At 37.3% G+C, this 21,125-nt stretch overlaps 1 protein-coding gene across 3 annotated transcripts in view; it reads left to right on the top strand.

Moving 5' to 3' along the window:
• Positions 1-21,125, top strand: part of LOC141501859 (uncharacterized) — a 148,201-nt gene that overhangs the window by 96,765 nt on the left and 30,311 nt on the right. For all 3 annotated transcript variants that reach the window (XM_074206234.1, XM_074206232.1, XM_074206233.1), the window contains one exon: positions 18,034-18,170. In XM_074206234.1, the coding sequence (XP_074062335.1) occupies positions 18,034-18,170 (137 nt within the window). The remainder of the gene's footprint in view (positions 1-18,033; positions 18,171-21,125) is intronic.

Genomic DNA, 21,125 nt, shown 5'->3' on the forward strand with positions numbered 1-21,125 from the left:
CAACTTCAAGAAAAATCTTCCTCTGTATCCCTTCACCACTGGAGACTATCTTTGACTTAAGTCATTTCCAGTAGGATACGTGACCCAGAGCCATAACTAAGGAAGTTGGTAAAGTGAGGTTGGGGTAGAAATTATAAGGAAATGTCTTCTCCTTTCTTCCTTTCCCCTATGTTAAAGGTTAGAATTGTTCCTGTAATTTTATTGGTATAAGGAACTCTAGCAGAGATTCCCTCTAAAAAGTGCAAGTTGGCATCTTCTAGTCTTAGAGAGCTGCCAAAAGTACAGAACAGTTAAATGACTTGCTTTAACTTGTGTTAAAAGAAGACCCATATCATCCTGACTTCAAGGTCATATCTTTTTGTGTTACTTTTTGACTTAGCAAGGTTAATCAAGTCAAATCAGGTTAAAAATGAATGAGAGGAAGGGTATGTGTAATTGCAGAGGAGCGGACACACCTCCTTTGCCTTGTTCATTGGAGGAAGTCATGAATTGATGATGTTTAAGTGATCCTTTCATCACTTTAACCAGTTGACCCAACCCTTCCCCAAATGACTGTCTCCTAATTGGTGGCACAGGACCTATGAGATTTACCCCAGTTCAACAAGTTCAAAAGCAGCTATTATCAAGCAAAAAGTATAAAGGGAGTCTGTATGTGCTTTTCTAGACAGACATGTTAATATATATTATGTTATTACATATCTCAAGAATCATGCTTTAGGAGACATTTGGATAGAGGGGAGCCAATTTTTGGAACAAATAGAGGGAAAGTATTCTCTCAAGTACCATAGAATCATAGATAAACTTCATAAAGACCATCAGAATAGATTTGTATAATTTCCTCATTTTATAGATAAGGAAAGTTGTCATTTAAAAATTAGAAGAAAAAAGCCCTGGGGAGCTCTAGAAGAAAACAAAGTTGAGAGGATCTCCTGGTATAAGCCAACTGTCTTTCTTGTAAGAAAAAACAATCAAAACATCTAGGATATTATAAAGAAGAAGCAAGGATCATAGCTTTAGAGATTAAAGAAGATTGGAGGTCATCTATTACACTTCCCTTATTTTTGTTGGCTTACTAGTAAGAGAGCAAGGAAGACCTGAGCTTGAATTCTGCCTTAGTCACTAGCTATGTGACCTGAGACAAGTCACATGTGCTTAAAAATTCTTTTCAATTATATGTAAAAACAATTTTTAATCTATTTTTAAATTTTGAGTTCCAAATTCTCTCCCTCCCTCCTCCTCTCCCCACCTTCCTCCCTAAGACCACATGCAATTTGATATCGGTTTTACACATGCAATCATTCAAAAGACTTTTCCATATTGTTAACCTCTGTCTCAGTTTCCTCATCTGTAAAATGGGGATAATTGTAACATCTACTTCTCTGAGTCATTGTGAGGCTCAGATGAGTTGTAAAATACTTTGCCAGCTAAAATTTTTCCTTTAAGAAATCCTATTTAATCCAGTCCAACCCTTTGTTTTTACAGATGATGAGGATGGGGCCCAAAGGAGCTAAGAGACTTGGCCCAAGGTCATCTAAGTAGTAAGGATAATGTTATCTAGAAACAGGATCACAAATATTGAGCATGAAGGAACCTGAGAGACCATCTAGTCCAATCCCCTCATTTTACAGACCAAGAAACTGAAGCTCAGGGAAGTTAAATAACTAACTCATGGTCATGGGAATTTTAGCTCAAGCTCCCTGGTTCTAGAGTCAGGGTACTTTCCACTGCATCATCAGTAAATAGTCAAACAATAATTGGGTCTTCAAAGTAACCAAATTTCATTGTTATGTACTCTTGACAAAACTCATTCTAGAGAGAGAGGGGTGAGGAGAAAGAAATATTGTTGTCTGAAACTATAGGAGCTCCTAAACTGCAAAGGAGAACTACCTCTACATTGGCACCCAGTGCCCTCTGGCAATCTCACAGAATGCTTTCCCCCACCCCTGCCCTCTTTAGGTACTTAGCTAATGGAATCTTTTAGCCAGTGAGGCTCTCCCCTCTAGTGAGAATGTCTGCATGATGTACTATTGGTTGGAGAAATACCAGGCAATGTCTCTGCAGGAGGTACAATTGCCAGACAAGAACAATTGCATCCTTCACTTTGTGGCTCTGGGGAGTCCAGTGACTTCAGAGGAGCCCCTTCTAATTACTCTGCAGTTGTCAAGGTTTTCTAAGAGGGGGAGTTCTTTTGCAATTGATGAACATGCCAACGTATGACCTAGATCGGTAGAAACAATAGGGGTTTAGTGGAGTTTCTTGATTGCATCAGTGGCAAAAAGAGCATCTTTGAGAATGCATTGATAGTTGCATTTGGTATGACCTTGCTCTGGAGTTGAAAGCAAAAGTTTGCTCTTGTCTTTTTTTGGCTAAACCCCAATACTGTTGAGATCACATTTCAGTGATAAGATAAAATGATGATTCATCATAACAGAAAAGCACAGAATCTGAAGGTCTCCATCTCCTCATCAATAGCCTCATCCCCTGGGAGATAGCCTCTGTCCTCAGGCCCGCCCCCCTAATTGGTGAGTCCCTAGCCTGGACCATCAGTTTATGAATCACCCAGGTCATGCCCACTTCACTTCTGACTCTGCTCCTAACTTTAGTACTTTCCTACTGCCCCTGGCATCACTTTATTGTCCTACCCCACTACCCTGCTCTCCAGTTCCCTTTATATTATGTCTCCCCATTCAAACAAAAGCTTCTTGAGGATAGACACTGCCTTCTCTGTTCATGTTTGTATTCCCATTGTATAGCCCAGTACTGGAATACACAGTAGGAACTCAACAAATGCTTTATCTGTCAAGTCAATGATTGCTATATACTCCAGAATGGCTATATTCTAATACTGGCAAGTCCAAAGTCATAGACTACTCTCTTTTCAATAATCAATGAAAGGACTTAACAAAAGTTATTGGTGGGGAGGGGGAGTAGGAAGAAAACATTGTAGAATGTATTCCAAAGAAGATTTGAATGACTTTTTCTTTTAGGGTGGTATGAGAAAAATTCTACTGTCTTTACTGTTTATCATTGAATGGATCATATATTGGTAGTGAGATTATCTGCATGACTGATTGTGACACTGGAAGTTATGTTTATACAGTCTTTTTTGTCTACTCAGATATCTGCAGTATTCAAACAATGTAAGACTTCTTGGAAACCTGTTGGTTCATATTCTGTATATCCCATATTTCTTTTAAATATGTATCACACACACATGATATCTTATAAATCAGAATCCCCATGAATGAATGAAAAAATTCTTAAGTATTTCTATGTAAATATTGGAGATATAGAAACAAACAAGATAGTTCCTGGCCTCAAAAAGATCATATTCTAATAGAGGAAGGCAACATGGGAGTAGAGATGGGAGAGACAGAGTACACCTGTGGCAGTCAGATTTGGAAATACCTAGAAGTATGTGGTGACTTTATCTTTTCAGGTAAGAGAAGACAAAGATTAAAACCAGATATTTTACAACATAATTTTCCCTTGTCACACAAATACACACACACACACACACACACACACACACACACACACAATACATTCTTTTGATGACTTAGGTGTGAGTCAGGGGCACCTGAGTTCAAATCTGACCTCAGACGCATAACCTTATTGCCCCACAAAAATCCAAACCAAACCAAAATAAAAGCACATTCTTTTGATCTAGTGTATAGTAGCAAGGAACAGAAAGGAAAAATGGATCAAATACTAGAATTGGGTGCTCAGTTGTGATGACAGAAGCAGAGATGGAAGGTTAAATGGTCTGGTGCCTTAAGGTGGGATCAGTGAAAATTTAGAAAGGTGGGAAAGGTAAAAAGCAGGAGAGTCTTGTATTGGTTTGGGGAAGAATCAGAGATCTAACATAAGTGAGCATCAATAGAGATAGGATTTGAATCCAAGTCTTCTGGATTCCAAGACCAATATTTTCTCCACTACTGCCACCCCACCAATAAGTACACAGATTCCTTATACGTCATAGATAAGGAATCAAATTATGATATGACATCTTTCTTACCAGAACTTCTCTGACCATTTCTACTCTCTGCTAAAAAAATTTTTTATTGGTTCCCTCTTGAAGCCAAAATAAAATACAAACTGTTTCATCTGCCAAATGAAACCCTCCACAATCTACCTCTAGTCTCAATTCTTTCATCTTCACTTTTTCTAAGTCCTTCAAACTGTTTTTCCACAATTGACATGTCATCTTCCCTCTCCATCAATTGTCCATGATGTCCTCCCTGCAGTGAGGTGTTGTAGTGGATAACATACTGGCCCTGAAATCAGGAAGACCCAAGTCCAAATCCTGCCTCTGGTACTGCTATATGACTCTAGACAAGTTTGCTGTCTGCCTCACCTGCCTCAGTTTCCTTAACTGTAATATGGAACTCCAGAAGGGATAAAGCAAAAACTCAAAAAAATAAGAGCCATTTTCCACAATAGTTTCCACTGGCACAAGAATGTTACAAGCAATCACAGACAAGTACATGCAGTAAAAGGAAAAAAGGGAGACCACTTTGAGCAAAGAGGACAGAGATGGGAAGCATTTCTATTACTAAAAAGATAAGAATAATAAAAAAGGATGGAGGAACGATAATGGCACCTACCTTCCAGGATGGTCATGAGGATGAAATAAAACAATATTTGTAAAGTGTTAAGTAACAATTTCTGACTTGTGACAGACAATTAATAAATATTTATTTCCTCCTTCCTTCCTAGGCTTAGAAAGCATTCCCTCTTCATCTCGACTTTTCAGAATCCTTCTCTTTCCTCAAGGCTCAGATGTCAAGATCTCTATGGAGTGTTCCTTGATCATTCTCTCACACCTGAAATCATCATCCAGTCTTTTTTTTGACTCTTCCCTTTGTCCTCCTTACTCTCTACTTTGTAGTCTACTTTGTGTTCATGTGGCTTTCCCAAAACCCTGAGTTCAAATACCTTGAAGCCGGAGACTTTGATTTTTCTCTTTGAATCCCCAGCACCTACCACAGTGCTTTGCATATAGTTGAAGTGCTTTTTTGAAGTGAATATATTTGAGGTCCATAGTCTTGACGAGAATATATGACATAAGAATCTTTTATCCCATTTGCTTCAAGGGATATTTCAGTTTCTCTTGATGCTCTTGTCACATGAATTCTAGTTAGTTAGAGTAAATCACAAAATTCAATGCTGGAAAAGGACCTCAAGAGTCATCAAATCCAATCTCTTATGAAGAGATTGCCTTCACCTTTCTATTGTTTTTTTTCCATCTATTAAAAATGGAAGCAGATGAATTGGTTAGTTTCTAACATTTCTTCCAGCACCAAGCCTATGATACTCTGATATGACCTCTCTGTAACATCCCAGATTGAGAAAACATTCAGCTTCCATTTGATGAGGAACTGCTTTTGGACAGCTCTGACACCATCTCTCCAATATAATTCAAAGTAGCCATTTCAAAACAAGGAGAAAACTCACAGGTCAATATAGGAGATACTAAATTCACCTGTTTATCAAGTATTTGGAGGAGGGGTTGCATAACTATATGAATCCAACAAAATCCATTCTTTTTGTCACAGAGGGTATGCTGGTTATTTGTAAAATATGGTCCATAGAGACCGACTTGATTGCTGTGATCTACTCTGAACAAAAACCTTATTCAAAACAAAACGTTAGAAATATGTCTGCAGGAACTCCAAGTGGGTCAAAAGAAGAACTCATAAGGACTAAGGACCACATTTCACAACAGCTTTCCCTGGAACAAGAATGCAACAAGGAATGTAACAGGCAGGGACACTGACTAAAAAATTAAAGGGAAGGACTTTTGAATCATAGTGACAAAGATGGGAAATACTTCTTAACTAAAAGAAAATATTTGATAATAGGTTAAAAAGTGGGAAGATGAGGAAATAAATACTATCAAAATGATGTTCTGAGCTACAACTAGGGTGAGATACTCAGGGCTTTGACCCAGGAAGTTAGTAGCACTTGCACTTCTTCAGATACATAGAAATAATTGTGTTCAAATTTGAGAAAGAATAATCATCTAATATAGAAAATTATCAGGAAAAGATGCCATCTCTTTCCTTCCTTCCTTTTGCTTCCCCTCTCCTCCCCTAGATTTAGAAGCCAGGGCCTTTCCAGCAGGAGCATCTGAGTGACCCCAGGGTCTCTGCCCATAGAGTTTAACTTATCCTCTTCTCCACCATAGTAGAGGACACATTGTTGTCTTAGAATATTTAGGATGGGAGCAGCTAGGTGATGCAGTGTCCTGGAGTCAGGAGGAGCTGAGTTCAAATCTAATCTCAGACGCTGGGTGCTTACCACCTATGTGACTTTGGGCAAGTCACTTAACCCTATTGCCTCAAAATATATATATATATTTTTGATGCTATTTCAACAGAAGATCATGTGGCAACTGGGATTAGAGGTCAAAGTTTTAGGTAAGCATTATGATAATGAGTAAAGAAATTGAAAACTGGACCTTAATCTTCAATAATCAGAATTCAATCAAATCTGATTTCCGGTTCTGATACTTGGTACATGACCTGGACAAATCACTTCTAAAATAGAGAAAATAATATTTTGTTAATATTTTCACTACCTATGACATAGAGTTGAAAGACAAGTACTTCATAAAGTAAAAAATACTATAGAAATGTGTCTCATGCTTATTACATTGACAGCTTTCATACTTCAGGGTGACAAATTTAGGTTCAAAAACTACCCTCACCCCAAAGCAAAAATGTTAAAAGTACTAACTTCCAGTTCTAATTCCAACTTTTCTTAACATTCTAGCTCCTCTTTACCTGGAATCATGCACTGGGGAGGTTGGAGGGGAAGACTGTTTATGGGCCGAGGCAGCTGGCTGGGGGTCAGTGAATTAGAATATTAGAATACTAGAGTCAGACCTTGGTTCAAATCTAACCTCAAACAATTACTAGCTTCTGCCTATCTCAGTTTCCTTAAATGTAACATGGGAATAATAATAATTGCACCTACCTTCCATAGTTGTGTAAGGATCAAATATGGTATTTGTAAATAGTTGTTAAATATGCTTTGCATAGTGTCCAACACAAAGGTCTATATTAAATACTTGTAATATTAAATGCTTGCTTCCCCACCCCTCCACATTCCATATGGGACTGACAGATAGATTCCTAGGCTTACTATTACCTGTTTAATGAAACCTTTAAACTTCTCTGAATACCTATCCATTTGTGTAATAAGGGAGGCTATCCCATACTATTCTGAGATGTTTGAATTCTAGGCAGGATAGTAGTTGCAGAATTATTCAATCTTGTAATATCACAATTATAAATTATATCCTAACCTCCTCCTACTCTTCTGCACAGTTCTTCATTTTGAAAACTGTTTTCCATTGTGTTTTATTGGGGGGTTTTTTTAATATAGTAGCTGCTTGACACATATCATTGCAGCCTAATCCTAAAAGAAAAACTGTGTTTGATGCCTTTTGGAAGGGTGTGGTGGTTTAGTGCAAAATTTAATCTAATGGATAAATGTATTAAATCTCAAGAGGCCAGTTCAATATTCTTTAAAGAGAACTGGCCCCTAGCCTAAGTGAAAATGCTTAGCCATCCTGGAGTGAGGAAGGCTTGTACTGGAAATGTTGTAATGTTATATGATTATTCCAGGATGTCCTATTTATCGCTGCTCACTCATCTGCCATATCCATTGTAATGTTTTAAACAAATTTTGCATCTTGGGTAATGGAAAAGGTTATGTGTGGGGAATTTAAATTTAATTTTCTTGATTGAATAGAGTAGTTAATGGCTTAATCCTGAACCCTGTTCACTAAATTGAATGGCACAAGGCCATCCAAATTTATGGAAAGGACCTCTGAGTTTGGAAGAACACTGAGTTTTTGACCTGAAGGAGGAATTGAAGACTTCAGTTTTATAGGTGACTTGAATGAGAATTGTAGATTTGGTCAAAGCTTCATCAGTGTGTTGGAGTGTCTAGATTGTTAGACTTGAAGCCAAGAATAACTTCGTTCAGATCCTGCCTCTGAAACTAACTAATGTGACCCTGGGCAAGTTACTCAATTTCTATAATTTTCAAGCAATGTCCTTAGATATATTAATGAAGCCTGTGATCTGTCTTTGTGGGAATCCCTCACATAGACAAAATACCCAATCCTTTCTTCACATAGTCAACTGAGAATGTTAGAATGGGAAGGTCAAGGGATTTATAAATCTTAGAAAGTATGCAAACAAGTCCCCTCACTTCCAATGTAGTATTCCCAGTCTCTTATTCTTTGCTACTTTGAAAAAAGTACCCTTAAGCTTTCAGAATCCTAATGCTTTAATTTTAATTTTTTAAATGGTCAAATATTAAGTGATTTATCCAAGGGCACAAGAAGTTAGTGTCAGGACTAGAGACTAGAGTGGCCACTATAGTTCTTTCTACCTTATTGTACCACATTGGAAGAGTTTGAATCTCATGAGAATTTTCATTTTTAGCCCTGAACATGAGTAGGCTTAAGTAACAATGCCTTTGCTCATTGCAATCATCTGACTGGTACTATCCAAATAAGGCAAGGAAATAGTAAGAAAAATTTTCTGGTTAAGAAGTCTTAAGTCTTCCAACTGAAGAAGGAAAAAAAAAAGTAAGCTGCCCAAGTTTTCACATACCTTCTTTAGCAAAAATCTAAAAATAGCACAAGACTGAATAATGGTCAAGAAAGCCAAAGAGACACTGTAATGAGTGACTTCATCCAGGCCAGAGAACTGTGCAAAAAGTCAGACAGAAACCTTAAATGATAAGAAAAGTCCCACAGAAAAGGTAGCATCAATATAGGCAAGAACAAAGTCTCCCAATATGGGCCAGAGATAGTTCAAGGTTATCTAAATTACGTCATCCTCTATGTAAATAAGTACAGAGACCTCGGAATGAAACCTTGTGGTGATCAAAAGTCACAGTACAAAGAATTTAGAATCATCTAGAAGACAGGGACATACTAGGCCTAGGGCATCAGGAGTCTATGGCAATATAACTTGAGATTCCACAGAAGCATTTTTGAACCTCAAAGATACAGTGTTCCAAATTCTACCAGTCCTCTAAGCACAGTTACACCTCAAAGTTTAGAGGTCCATGAAGGAATCTAGGTTGCTCAGAGACCAATCAAAGCAAACCACCCAACTCCTGAGTATGGATGGTGAATATGGAACCTGACTTTGTCAAAATCCTCATTCAGAAATGAAGCCTGGAGTCATGAGAAAACCGACCATTCTAAAGAATTATTATAGATCTGGAGACATCTAAATATCCAGACCAAAAGAAGTAACTTCACAATACCTGCAGATACGCAAAAGAGAAAAAATTTGATTAGACATAAGAACTACAAGAATGATTGAAAGAAATCAAGCAAGATAGAAAAATTTTAATGAGTTTGCAATTAAAAGAATTGGAAGGAGAATAAACAGCTTAGGACAGAAAGTAGTCAATGGCACCCAAGTAACTTGCTGAAAATTAAGAAATTAAAAAAAAAAACCAAATCAGTGGTTCATGAGACAAGAAACAGTAGAAATAAATCCTAGGTATTGCCCAGACTTAATAGAATTAAAGGGCAATGTAAAAGTAGAATTAAGCCACAGTCACCTCTTGAAATCCCAACAGCAAAAATCTGAGGAACATTTAGAGTTTCCAGGTAAAAGAAATAATTCTGCAAATAGAATTCAAGTACCAAGAAAGACAGGATTGAATAATGAGTAGCTTCAGATACTAATGAGAGGAAACCTTGGAATACTATATTCCAGAAGGTAAAAGTTTACAACTAAGGATAATAGTTTATAAAACTGAATATACTAGAGGGAAAGAAAGAATCTTTCACAGAATAGAGAACTTTTAAACTGAATAAATAAAATATCAAAACTGAGTAGAAATTTTGAAATTCAAACACAAGTCAAGAAAAACCTATTAAGGTAAATAGATCCAAGCAACTAGAAGAAGCTCAAGTGATGTTGAGGAAATTCTAACATTCCTGTATGGGGAGAGGCCTTTAATGTCTTCAAAGACCATAAAGGAAATTAAATAAGACTAGGGACTTGGGATTTATTCAGTTGAATTTAAGAGAGAAAAGGAAAGGTAAAAGGGATATACTAGAATATAAAGGAGAAGGAAGCCAAATTTACTATATCTCAAAATTGTAATATATAACATATACAAGCATGAAGGAAAATGCGCATAGAAGAAGGCATTGGAGCATCTTCATTATCTGAACTGGACAAGAGCTGAACAGAGAGAGGTTGCTGTAGAAACAAATCAAACAGGTAGAAATAAAATCAAACAGGAAACAGGTAGGGTCAGGAAATGGAAGGGAGAGAATTAGGAAATACAATAATATGGGGAAAGGAATAGTCACAAATAGAACAAATTTCAGCTGCAGGGAGTGGATCTTGAAGGAAGAAAAAGAATGAGTAATACCTATTGATCAGAATCTAGATGAAAGGAAAAGAGTAGGGACAATTATGAGTTAGTAGCATTGTGAATATTTTGCATTCTTCTCTGGCTTTTTCTTTTATAGAGTGGTGGGCAGGGAGCACAACTAGAAAAAGTATAAGAAATGGCAAATGAAAATACCCAATTAACAATCAACAATGAAAATGTGACATTTGAACTCATAAAATAAAGGTGGCTAGCAGAATAGATTAACAAAACTCTAACATTTGTTTATAAGAAATAATCTTGGGGTGGCTAGGTGGTGCAGTGGATAAAGCACCAGCCCTGGAATCAGGAGTACCTAGGTTCAATTCCAGCCTCAGACACATAATAATTACCTAGCTGTGTGGTCTTGGGCAAGCCACTTAACCCCATTGCCTTGGAAAAAAGCCTAAAAACTAATCTTAAAGTATATTCACAGTTAAATAAAGGAAATAAAGCAAAATTATGATTCAAAGTGAATAAAAAAGAAATGACTAGAATTCATGATTCTAGAAAAGCAAAAGTAAAAATAAAAATGGTTAAAATAAACTACATTATGCTGAAAGGCAACCTAAGCAATGAAATAACATGAGTACATGTAACAAATAGCAATTGCTCTTTTTAAAAAAATCAAATTATAGTGGGAAATAGCAACCTTATAATAGATAGAAGACCTCAACATTCACTTTTTGGCACAAATAATAAGAACAAAAAATTAAGGAAATGAATAAAAATTTACACAAAAAAGATATTCTAAATCTTTTGCAATTCCTAAATAGAAACAGAGAAGAATATCCAAGCCCTTTAGATATGTGTGGCACCTTACAAAAAAAAAAAAAAAAAACAAGCAACATTTCAACTAGAAAGGAAGGTTCCAAAATTAAGGTAATAGAATATAATGGCATGTTATAGCATTGTAAGAAATTATAAAAGGGACAATTTCAGAGAAACATTCGACGATGTCCATGAACTGACAGAGTAAAGTAGGCAGAATGTAGAGAACAATTTATGCAATAACATTGTCAAAAAAAAAAAAATTTGTTTCCTAACTTTGTAAATTTCCGAGTAGATCTTAAGCAGCTGGAATTGCTTTTCTTTCCACAATCTCTACACTCCTTTTAAAAGTGGTGCCCTTCTATGTTTCCACATTGCTGCCACACAGCTCCCTATGGCCCCCCAATGAAGTTTCCCCACCTAAAATTGGACGTCAACCTGAGCTTTAGACTCCACACTCATAGCTTCCCTACAATCTGATTTATCCTGGATTCAGCACCTTAGAACTTTGTTGTTTTAGCTTTCCAAGGTGAAAGTGAACAAAGCTGATAAACTAATGTGTAAACTTGTTAATAGACACTTGATGTTCTAGAAGGCCGGTCCTTGACTGTTTCTCCTGTCCAAGGTCTTATTAGTAAGTGCATTATAGTAGTGACCTTCTGGAGACAAATTATCAGATTTTAATGTGTAACACTCATGATGGCAAATGCAGATCAGGGCAAAAGAAACAAATTCAGAATGACCAACAATATAAACTTTTAGGGCAGGTAAAATCTTTTAGCATATCCTATTGTTGAGCACATTTTCTGTCTCTCCAATGTTGTGGATGCTTATGCCTGCCAAAGAGGGTTCTTTTGACTAGAATCACCAGACTCCCTGAGGAGGTCAAAAGAGATTCCCTCAAACTATCAGTGGCAATAACAGTAACTGGCAACAAAATAAGCAGCCTGGAGATTGAAGTTCTTTATTAATCAGAGACTGGATCATCACTTGTTGAGTGTCTAGTAGTGGAAATTCTTTTTAGTGTAAAGTTAGAACAAGATAGGCACTGAGATCCCTTCCATCTCTCAAATACTGTGATTCTCTGAACAGTGAAAAGAAGAACAGATTTAAAAATAGGTTCAATACCAAATTCTGCTTTTTTACCCCTATATTACTTAGACAGGTTACTTACCTTCTCTGATTCTTAGTTTCCTCATCTGAAATGAGGCAATTGTGATTTTTAAAAAAATGAGATTTCAGAGGTCCCTTAATTCTATGGATATTATGATGCTATTTTTGAGTTTACTACTGTTTATAATACAACCTTCTCTCACATCTGCCCACAAGTTCACTCTTTGGACAACTAGCTTATTCTCAGTGATTCATTCTCATTCATTCTCTCTCTCTCTCTCTCTCTCTCTCTCTCTCTCTCTCTCTCTCTCTCTCTCTCTCTCCTGAAGAATCCCTCTTGAATGGTTTCCTCCCTCATAGGAGTTGGTGCCTATTCTCCCTCCCATTGTGTGAGTCACTGTCTCTATGTTCTGTACAGCACTGAGGAATTAGGCCATTAGCTCAAGGGATGGTTGCCTTGTCAGTGGTAACTGGGAGTGGACAGATGGCTCAAGGTTTCTTCCCAGGGCCAAGACAGTGCTTTTGTAATAGAAAAACAAGTAGGTCAATTTTATTGGAGAATATTTAATTGAAGACAAATTTCCATGATTATGACATTTTTTTCAAATTGTACCTGAGACAGCAGATTCTAACTAACATTTGATATTTAGACTGAGGCTAAGAAGAGACCTTCAGTAATCCACATTTACTTTACTCTGATGGGATTATTAGTTCACATTTAACGTAGCGCTGTCTTCACAACAACCTTAAATGGGGTATTGCAAATATTATTCTCATTTTTTAATGGGACACTAAAGCATAGAGAGCATTTGTCCAGAATCACTCAGTTGTATGTGTCCAAGTAAGAATTCAGACTCAGGATCTTGGTACTAGAATCCATCTATAAATAGAAAGCTTCTCCACAATCTAATAAGTGCCCCCCGATCCTCTATTTGAAGTTCTCCAGGGGAGGACTCCAAAGATTTCCTTCTACTCTTGAGATAACTTTAATTCCTAGAAGTTATATTTCTTACATTGATACTATAGATTCCTCTCTTGAAACTGCTACCCATTAGACCAAGTTGTGATCTCTGAGTTCAAACTGAAAAAGATATCCCCCACCCCCACTTTCAAATGCTTGAAGAGTTTTATCATATCCCTTCTATCAAGTCTTCTCTGGAATAAACACTTTCCATTTCTTTGACTAGTCCTTTTATGATATGATCCCAAGGCCCTTCACTACCCTAAGTGCAATCCTCTGGATGCCGCAGTCCAGGGCTGTCCAAAAAGCTGTCCATGAGCCTCATGTGACCCGCAGTGCAATTTATACAGCCCACCTGTGGGTTTACTAAATATTTTAAGCTACACAACTGCAGAACTTTCACTAAAAAGGCAAATCAAAATATATTCTCTATTGTTTCCAATAAAAACTGTTAAAAGTAAGATTGGACAACCCTGCTCCAGTCTTTAGCTTATCAACATCATTGTGCAGCCCAGAACTAAACAGAACATATTCCAGTTATCTGAGCAGAGGTATAGAATCTTCACACACACCCCCCTGTGTTTTCTAGACACAGTTTCTCAATGCATCATAGGATCACAGTAACTTTTTAGATTTCCTGATCCATTTACTCTATGTATATCTTTTATTGTTTCAGTCATGAATTGTCATGCCTATTCATGACCCCATTTGGAATTTTTTTGTACAGATACAGGGGCCATTTGCTATTTCCTTCTCCAGCTCATTTTATAGATGGGGAAACTTGGGCAAGTAAGGTTAAGTAACTTGTCCATAGTTCCTTACAGCTAGTAAATGTCTGAAGCAGATTTAAGTTTTGGAAAAAGAGTGTTCCTTACTCCTTCCTCTGCATCATTCCATCTAACTACCCTATGTATAACTTACAATAACAGTTTTCTTTATGTTGTCTTCCCATTACAATGTGAGATCTTTGAAATCAGGGACAGTGGTTTTGCCCCTTTTGTCATCCCCAGAAATTAGCAAAGGCAATGGTATATAGTAAGTGATTAATAAAAGCTTGGTAACAGCCTTTCCTATAAAACCAGGTGAGGGGTATTGGAAGGGACAGCAAAAGGACACAGCATTGGGGCAGCTAGGTGGCACAGTGGATAAAGCACCAGCCCTGGAGTCAGGAGTACCTGGGTTCAAATCCAGTCTCAGACACTTAATAATTACCTAGCTGTGTGGCCTTGGGCAAGCCACTTAACCCCATTTGCTTTGCAAAAAAACCCAAAAAACCAAAAAACCTAAAAAAAAACCAGACAGGGGCATATCTGATTAATCCCTGATATAAACTATTGACTCACTGAATTTAGAATACACTAAACCAACTTTTCCCCACCCTCCCAACCTCTCCCCAGCCTTAGGATGAATTTGGATCTTGTGACCCCACCACATTCCTCTCTAAGCTAGTATATGTGTTGTCAAAATGAAATGAGCCAGATTTGATTATTATGTTCATTAGTTCTTCCACTTCAAGAACTGTCTTGCACTGCTGAATGAAATTGTTCAGTGCATATGAATCCCATGGGTCATTTCTCTTTACCAAACAACTTCACCTTACTCAGGTTATTAAAAAAAATTGACTCATTATAATAACACATCTGGATTTCTTGGTCTCTATTCTTCATGTGCCAAGAGTTTCAGAGAGTAAGTAATCCAACTGGCTAAAGATTGACCATGGTACCATATTGAATTGTCTGAGAAAATTATTTCATCCATTGCTTTTGAAGACCCATTAGTTTCATTATACCAAATTTGTCATTGGCTACTTATGGAAATGCTGTCCAATTTTTGTAGTCAATTAGCAGGCAGCTGCACAAAGACCCCATTAATAATTTTATTGAACTATAAACATTGTTCTGAGCCTTGATTTAGTATATTTAGACTTTTTAAAGAGAATTTGATTAACATTGCCTTTCAAATGAATGGCATTCAAGGAGAGGATAGTTTTGCTTTGAATTTTTCATTAATGTTTGCCAAATTATTATTGATTTTCTATCCAGGATCAATATTTAGGCAAAATAGTGTCCCTTCAAAGATTCCTCCAGGGTTCTTGTCATTAAATTCATGTTTTATGGTATCAGGATGAGGAATAGCTCTTTGCCAGTCTGACCCCTCTTATAAAGACCTTTCCTTAGAATACATGAGAGCAGTCTTTAAATCCCAAAGATTTGTGTTATGACTTCCATTGGGGGTTGTCACTTTTTTTAATTCACTGTCTAATGTTAGAAAAGCTAGACAATATGATCTCTTATAATTGCAGCAAGAGTAAGACAAATCTGATTGCAAGTCTATTTTCTGCCTTTCTAATAGTTCTCCCTCCTTACCACTAGATGCTGTGTCCTTTTTTTGTCTTTGCAAGGCAATGGGGTTAAGTGGCTTGCCCAAGGCCACACAGCTAGGTAATTATTAAGTGTCTGAAGTCAGATTTGAACTCAGGTACTCCTGACTCCAGGGTTGGTGCTCTATCCACTGTACCACCTAGCTGTCCTGATGCTGTGTCCTTTTGCTGTCCTTTCCAATACCCCTCACCTGGTTTTATAGGAAAGGCTGGGCAACTAGGGACATAAAAGGTATAATCACATTCCCTGCTCCTAAGAACTATACCAGTTACTTTTCTACACTGTCTACTTGAATACAATCCATAAAGTAAAGGAGAAGTTGGCACACTGCCAGATTTAGCAAACAAACTGAATTATACAAAGATGTTATTTCAGAGAGAGTTTTAATAAAAAAAAAAAAAACATCAAGAGCAGGATAGAGGTGGAACCACTCCACTATGAGACATACAATTGTGTTTTGGTGTTTCCACACATTCAACCATTTCATCTTTGTGTGAACTACTGGTCAGTAGTCCTCTGGGAGGGACAGCCAAGAGCATGAGTTATCTGAGTCCCTGGTATTTTCTTTATGAGTCTTTACCTGTATATTCATGCCTTAAATATGCTTATCTATGTTTATTCATCATCTCCTAAATGTTTAAATGTCAAATACAGGGCAAAAAATTTTAGGGGAAATTTGTCAGTATTCCCAACACTGAGACTGAGGGAATAGAATGTCCTTTCCTGCCCACTTTTTATTTTTGGTGTTTTGCAAGGCAGTGGGGTTAAGTGACTGGTCCAAAGTCATACAGCTAGGTAATTACTAAGTGTCTGAGGTAAAATTTGAACTCAGATCTTCTTGACCCTCTAAACTCCAGGGCCAGTATTCTGTCCACTGTGCCAACCTAACTGCCTCTTTTCCTACCTTTTTCATGATATTCCCCACTCCTACCTCTAGGCATCAAGGGTTTTCTTTCTAGTTCTTCCCCCAACCAGCTGACTTTATCTTTCCTTCTTCATGCCTCCTATTTGGACCTTTCTTATTTTCTTTTCTCTAACAAAATTCATCATCAAAATGCTCTTCTCCCTCAGGGCTCATTTTCCAAGGTAATAATTGATTAATTGTTCCTTTTAACCATAGACATTTTGGAAATACCAACAGTAATAATTCAATTGGGGATTTCAAACTAGTGAGGGGAAGATTTATTTATTATTTATTTTTTTATTTTTTAGGTGTTTTGCAAGGCAATGGGGTTAAGTGACTTGCCCAAGGCCACACAGCTAGGTGATTATTGTCTGAGGCAGAATTTGAACTCAGGTACTCCTGACTCCAGGGCCAGTGCTCTGCACCATCTAGCTTCCCCACACACAGCAGGGGCAGATTTAATAGGCAAACAGACTTGTCTTTGGGTCACCTCTAAATCTTTCCATCTATAGTTGCTTATCTTGCCTTTGTGTATGTGATCTACATCTGCTCATTTTAGAGTATAAACTCTTTTTAAGTGCAGGACTCCTATCTCATTCATCCTTGTATCTCCCTTAGCATAGTCAGTGATTAATGTTTGTGGAAGAAAATGATCATAAAACACACAATCATTGATCTAGATCATAAAGAGGCATCTAGTTCAACCTACTTAACTCAAAATTGGTGCTGCTAAATTAATCTTCCTAAATTCAGTTGGCATATGATCAGAGGCATACCACCATTCTCATTGCTTCCTACCTGGACTATTATGGTCTTATCTTATCTCTCTGCCTCTGCCCCCTAGACTACCCTACACACTACTCCTAGAATGGATCTTCTTAAAATAGCTTATTTTACTAACTATTCTTAAATCTTTAGTCATTAGAGATCCTGAAGGTATTTATGTTCAAAGTCATTAGCCTGGCATTCAATGCCCTCCATGGTCTAGTGCCACCATAACTTCCTACTTTTATTTCCTGGGGATCCTTTTCACAGATCCCACGTAGCACCTAAACTAGAGTATTCATTATTCCTGGAATATCACCTGTATGTCTTCATCTCTGACTTTTTACTTAAAACATTCCTTTTTACTTAAAGACCCTTCCTGCCATCTCTAGAGCTATTCGTTCTTGAAGGACAAACTCAAATGTTAACTCTTCCATGAAAACTCCCATCTGCAATTAATTGTTCTCTCCTCTGAAACAAGCATTTCATACTTCTTTTACTGCACATTTATGTTCTACCTCTTATTATAATTGTCTGTGTTCACATCTTATTTTCCATTTCTAGAATTTAAGCCCCATGAGAGCAAACACCACAACTTATTCACCCAGTATTTCTATAAATGGTTGCAAAATCAAAATAGTCTTGAATTGACAATGTATGATATAATGTGCGATTAAAACAAAGCATGTCTTTCTTTTCATGTGTGACACTAGATTCTGGATAAAATTGAAGATGTGCAGGAATTCATTTATAATAAGGAACCTGAACTGCTGAAAGCCCTGATTCCTGTCCAGACCATGCATATCACCATCATTACAGCTCACCTCAAAACTGAGCAAGATGTGCAAAGGTAAGAACTCCATTAGTCTACAAAATTGATTTTATTCATGTGGCATTTATTTTTTCCCCAACTTCACTTCATTTGAATAAAATATTTAAAGAAATGTTTTTTACATATAACACAAATATATTTTTCTTTAAAAATGTTATTTGTTATTTGTAATTCACTAGATTTTTGGCATGAGAATATGTATAAGACACCTATGTGGTGTCTGTTTAGGGTGCTGGGCACTGAACTTAATTGAGTTCATGGGAAAAGTCTTTAAATAAAGGGTGGCTGCTGCTAAGTACTTTACAAACACTTTATATGATCCTTACAGCAACCCTGGGAGGTAAGTGCTATCATTATTCTTATTTTTAATCACTGAGAAAACTGAGGCAGCTAGAGGTTAAATAATTTGACCAGAGACCCGTACCTAGTCAGTGAGTAGAATTGGATTGAATTTAGTTTTTCCTACCTTCAGGTTCAGTAGTCTATCCATTATGCCTTCTAGTTGCCTCTTTAAATGCACATAGCCGAGTCAAGGTAAATCTGCCCTACAGATTACCATGTGGTACGAAACAGTATTAATGACAGAGTGAGTTAGGAAATTTCTGTATACAAACTATAAAATCAAACTTTCTGACCAAAGTATTCTCCTTAATAAGCCCATCTGCACTTAAGTTTTGAAAGTTAAATGTGAGTGGCTATTATACTGGGATAAAAGTGGTTAATTCAGTGATCCAAGTTTCTTTAGGTGAGGAAGCTAGGGAAATAAGTGGAGAACAGGACATTTAATCTTGGCTATTTCATACAAAGATGATGTTGCCATGATCATCAATCTAGTTTATAAAGAGCTGTCCAAGTGGGATTTGCATGCTATTTGGATAGTTATGCCTCTCTCTCCTTCACTGCTACTAGCCAATTGGTTTAGAAGCATGGAAAGCCTAGGAGGCAGGAGATAAAAGCAAAAGGCGAACCAGCTTGACAGTTTTCACATAATGAAATCTTCTAATTTTAGTTTGGGAATGGGGATTGGAAAGAGGGAATTAAAGGTACTTAATAAATTGAGCAATGGCTGAAATTGAATGCTTTGGGCATTAGTGACCACAGTGTCATCCATTTCACTGTTTTCTTTAAAGCCTTTTGGGGTCATTATGTGGAAATATTCTTAGACGTACCTTAGATGCACAGAGATCTAGGGAATTAAATTAGCCTCCCTCACAAGTGCCCAGAGATTAATATTGCTTTTTGACTACATAGCACTTCCTTTCCTCCATAACAGTCATGTGAAGTAGGTAATGGCAGTATTCTTATCCCCATTTAATAGATGAGGATGCTGAGATGAGATGACTTTGAATATGGAGATAAGAAGTTAATTTCTCACAGTCCCTCAACTAATAAGTGAGGAAGAAAAGATTTAAGTTAACTTGTCCTGATCAAGCCCAGTTTCCATTACAGACTAAATAATAGGAAGAGAATTTCAAGCTAAAGTATCCAACTGACCAGAAAAAGGATCTGAGTTGAAATCCTAGACCATGGGCAAATCATTTAGTCTATCTGGATCATAATTTTTCATTAATAAAATAATAAGGTTGGAATTAATGACTTCCAAGATCCTTCCATAGATTCTACTTTACAAGGACTAGAAGAGATGTTAATGTTGAATCTTGTCTAACTCTTCAAGATCCTGTTTGGGATTTTCTTGGAAAAGTTACTAGAGCAGGGGCAGCTAGGTGGTGCAGTGGATAGAGCACCGATCCTGGAGTCAGGAGTACCAATCTGGCCTCAGACACTTAATAATTACCTAGCTGTGTGGCCTTGGGCAAGTCACTTAATCCCATTGTCTTGCAAAAAAAAAAACCTAAAAAAAAGATACTGGAGCAGTTTGCCTTTTCCTTTTCCAGTTCACTTTACAGATGAGGAGATTGAGCCAAAGTGAGATTTAAGTGACTTGTCGGGTATCACATAGCTAGAAAGTCTCTGAGGTCGTATTTGAACCACTGCTCCACCTAGCTGCCCTTCAAAACAGATAGTACTACATTAACTCTGACAAGCTTCTTAAGAATAAATTCAAAAGGCTCTTCCTTATCTTGGGACACCCTGACCATCCAGCCTGTTATAGTTGCCAATAACAACAGATATTGGGAGGTCAAATGAGAAGTCCCAAGAAGGAACTTGAATTGAGATACTACCTAAACCAAACCAAGATCCTTTGACAGAATTTAATCTAGGAAGGGGAAGAAGACAACACAGGTAAAGATGTCAAGAGAAACCTAACATTGCCAGGTTGTAACTGAGTAACCAAAATGGAAAATGGGAGCATCATTTCAAATCCTTATTTGCCCAAGAGTTCCTGGGTCTTGTATATTCAAACCTACCTCTTCAGTATAAGAGAATGGGTCTCAGCTGGTGCCCATAGAACCCAAGTCTTCTTATTCTTAAGTTAGTGTTCTTTCTACAACCCCCAACTCTCAAGAGCAGGATAGGCTTGACTTCAATGCTTCAACCATCCCTATGAGTTTTCCACCCATAAACTCATTGAAAGTTGCTTGGGGGGTGGGGCACTAGGTGGGGCAGTGGATAGAGCACCAGCCCTGGAGTCAGGAGGACCCAAGTTCAAATCTGACCTCAGACACTTAATAATTGCCTAACTATATGACCTTGGGCAAGTCACTTAAACCCCACTGTCTTAAATAAATAAAAATTAAAAAAAAAAGAAAGTTGCTTTATATGAGAAATCACCTCAGCACCCAAACAGGGTTTGAATAGAGATAGGGAATGAGATTCTTCCAACTTTACCAGGATAGTCTTCAGTTGACAGAGGCACAATCAGTCACAAGACTCTTTTTTCATAAGACCCATCAACACTCATACTTCATAGACATAGACGCTAGTAAGTGAAAACTACAAGGGCAAGCTGGATGGCACAATGGATCGAGTATCGGACCTGAAGTCAGGAAGACACATCTTCAGAATTTTAAT

The sequence above is a fragment of the Macrotis lagotis genome, chromosome X (genome assembly GCF_037893015.1).
Source record: "Macrotis lagotis isolate mMagLag1 chromosome X, bilby.v1.9.chrom.fasta, whole genome shotgun sequence".
NCBI lineage: Eukaryota > Metazoa > Chordata > Mammalia > Peramelemorphia > Peramelidae > Macrotis > Macrotis lagotis.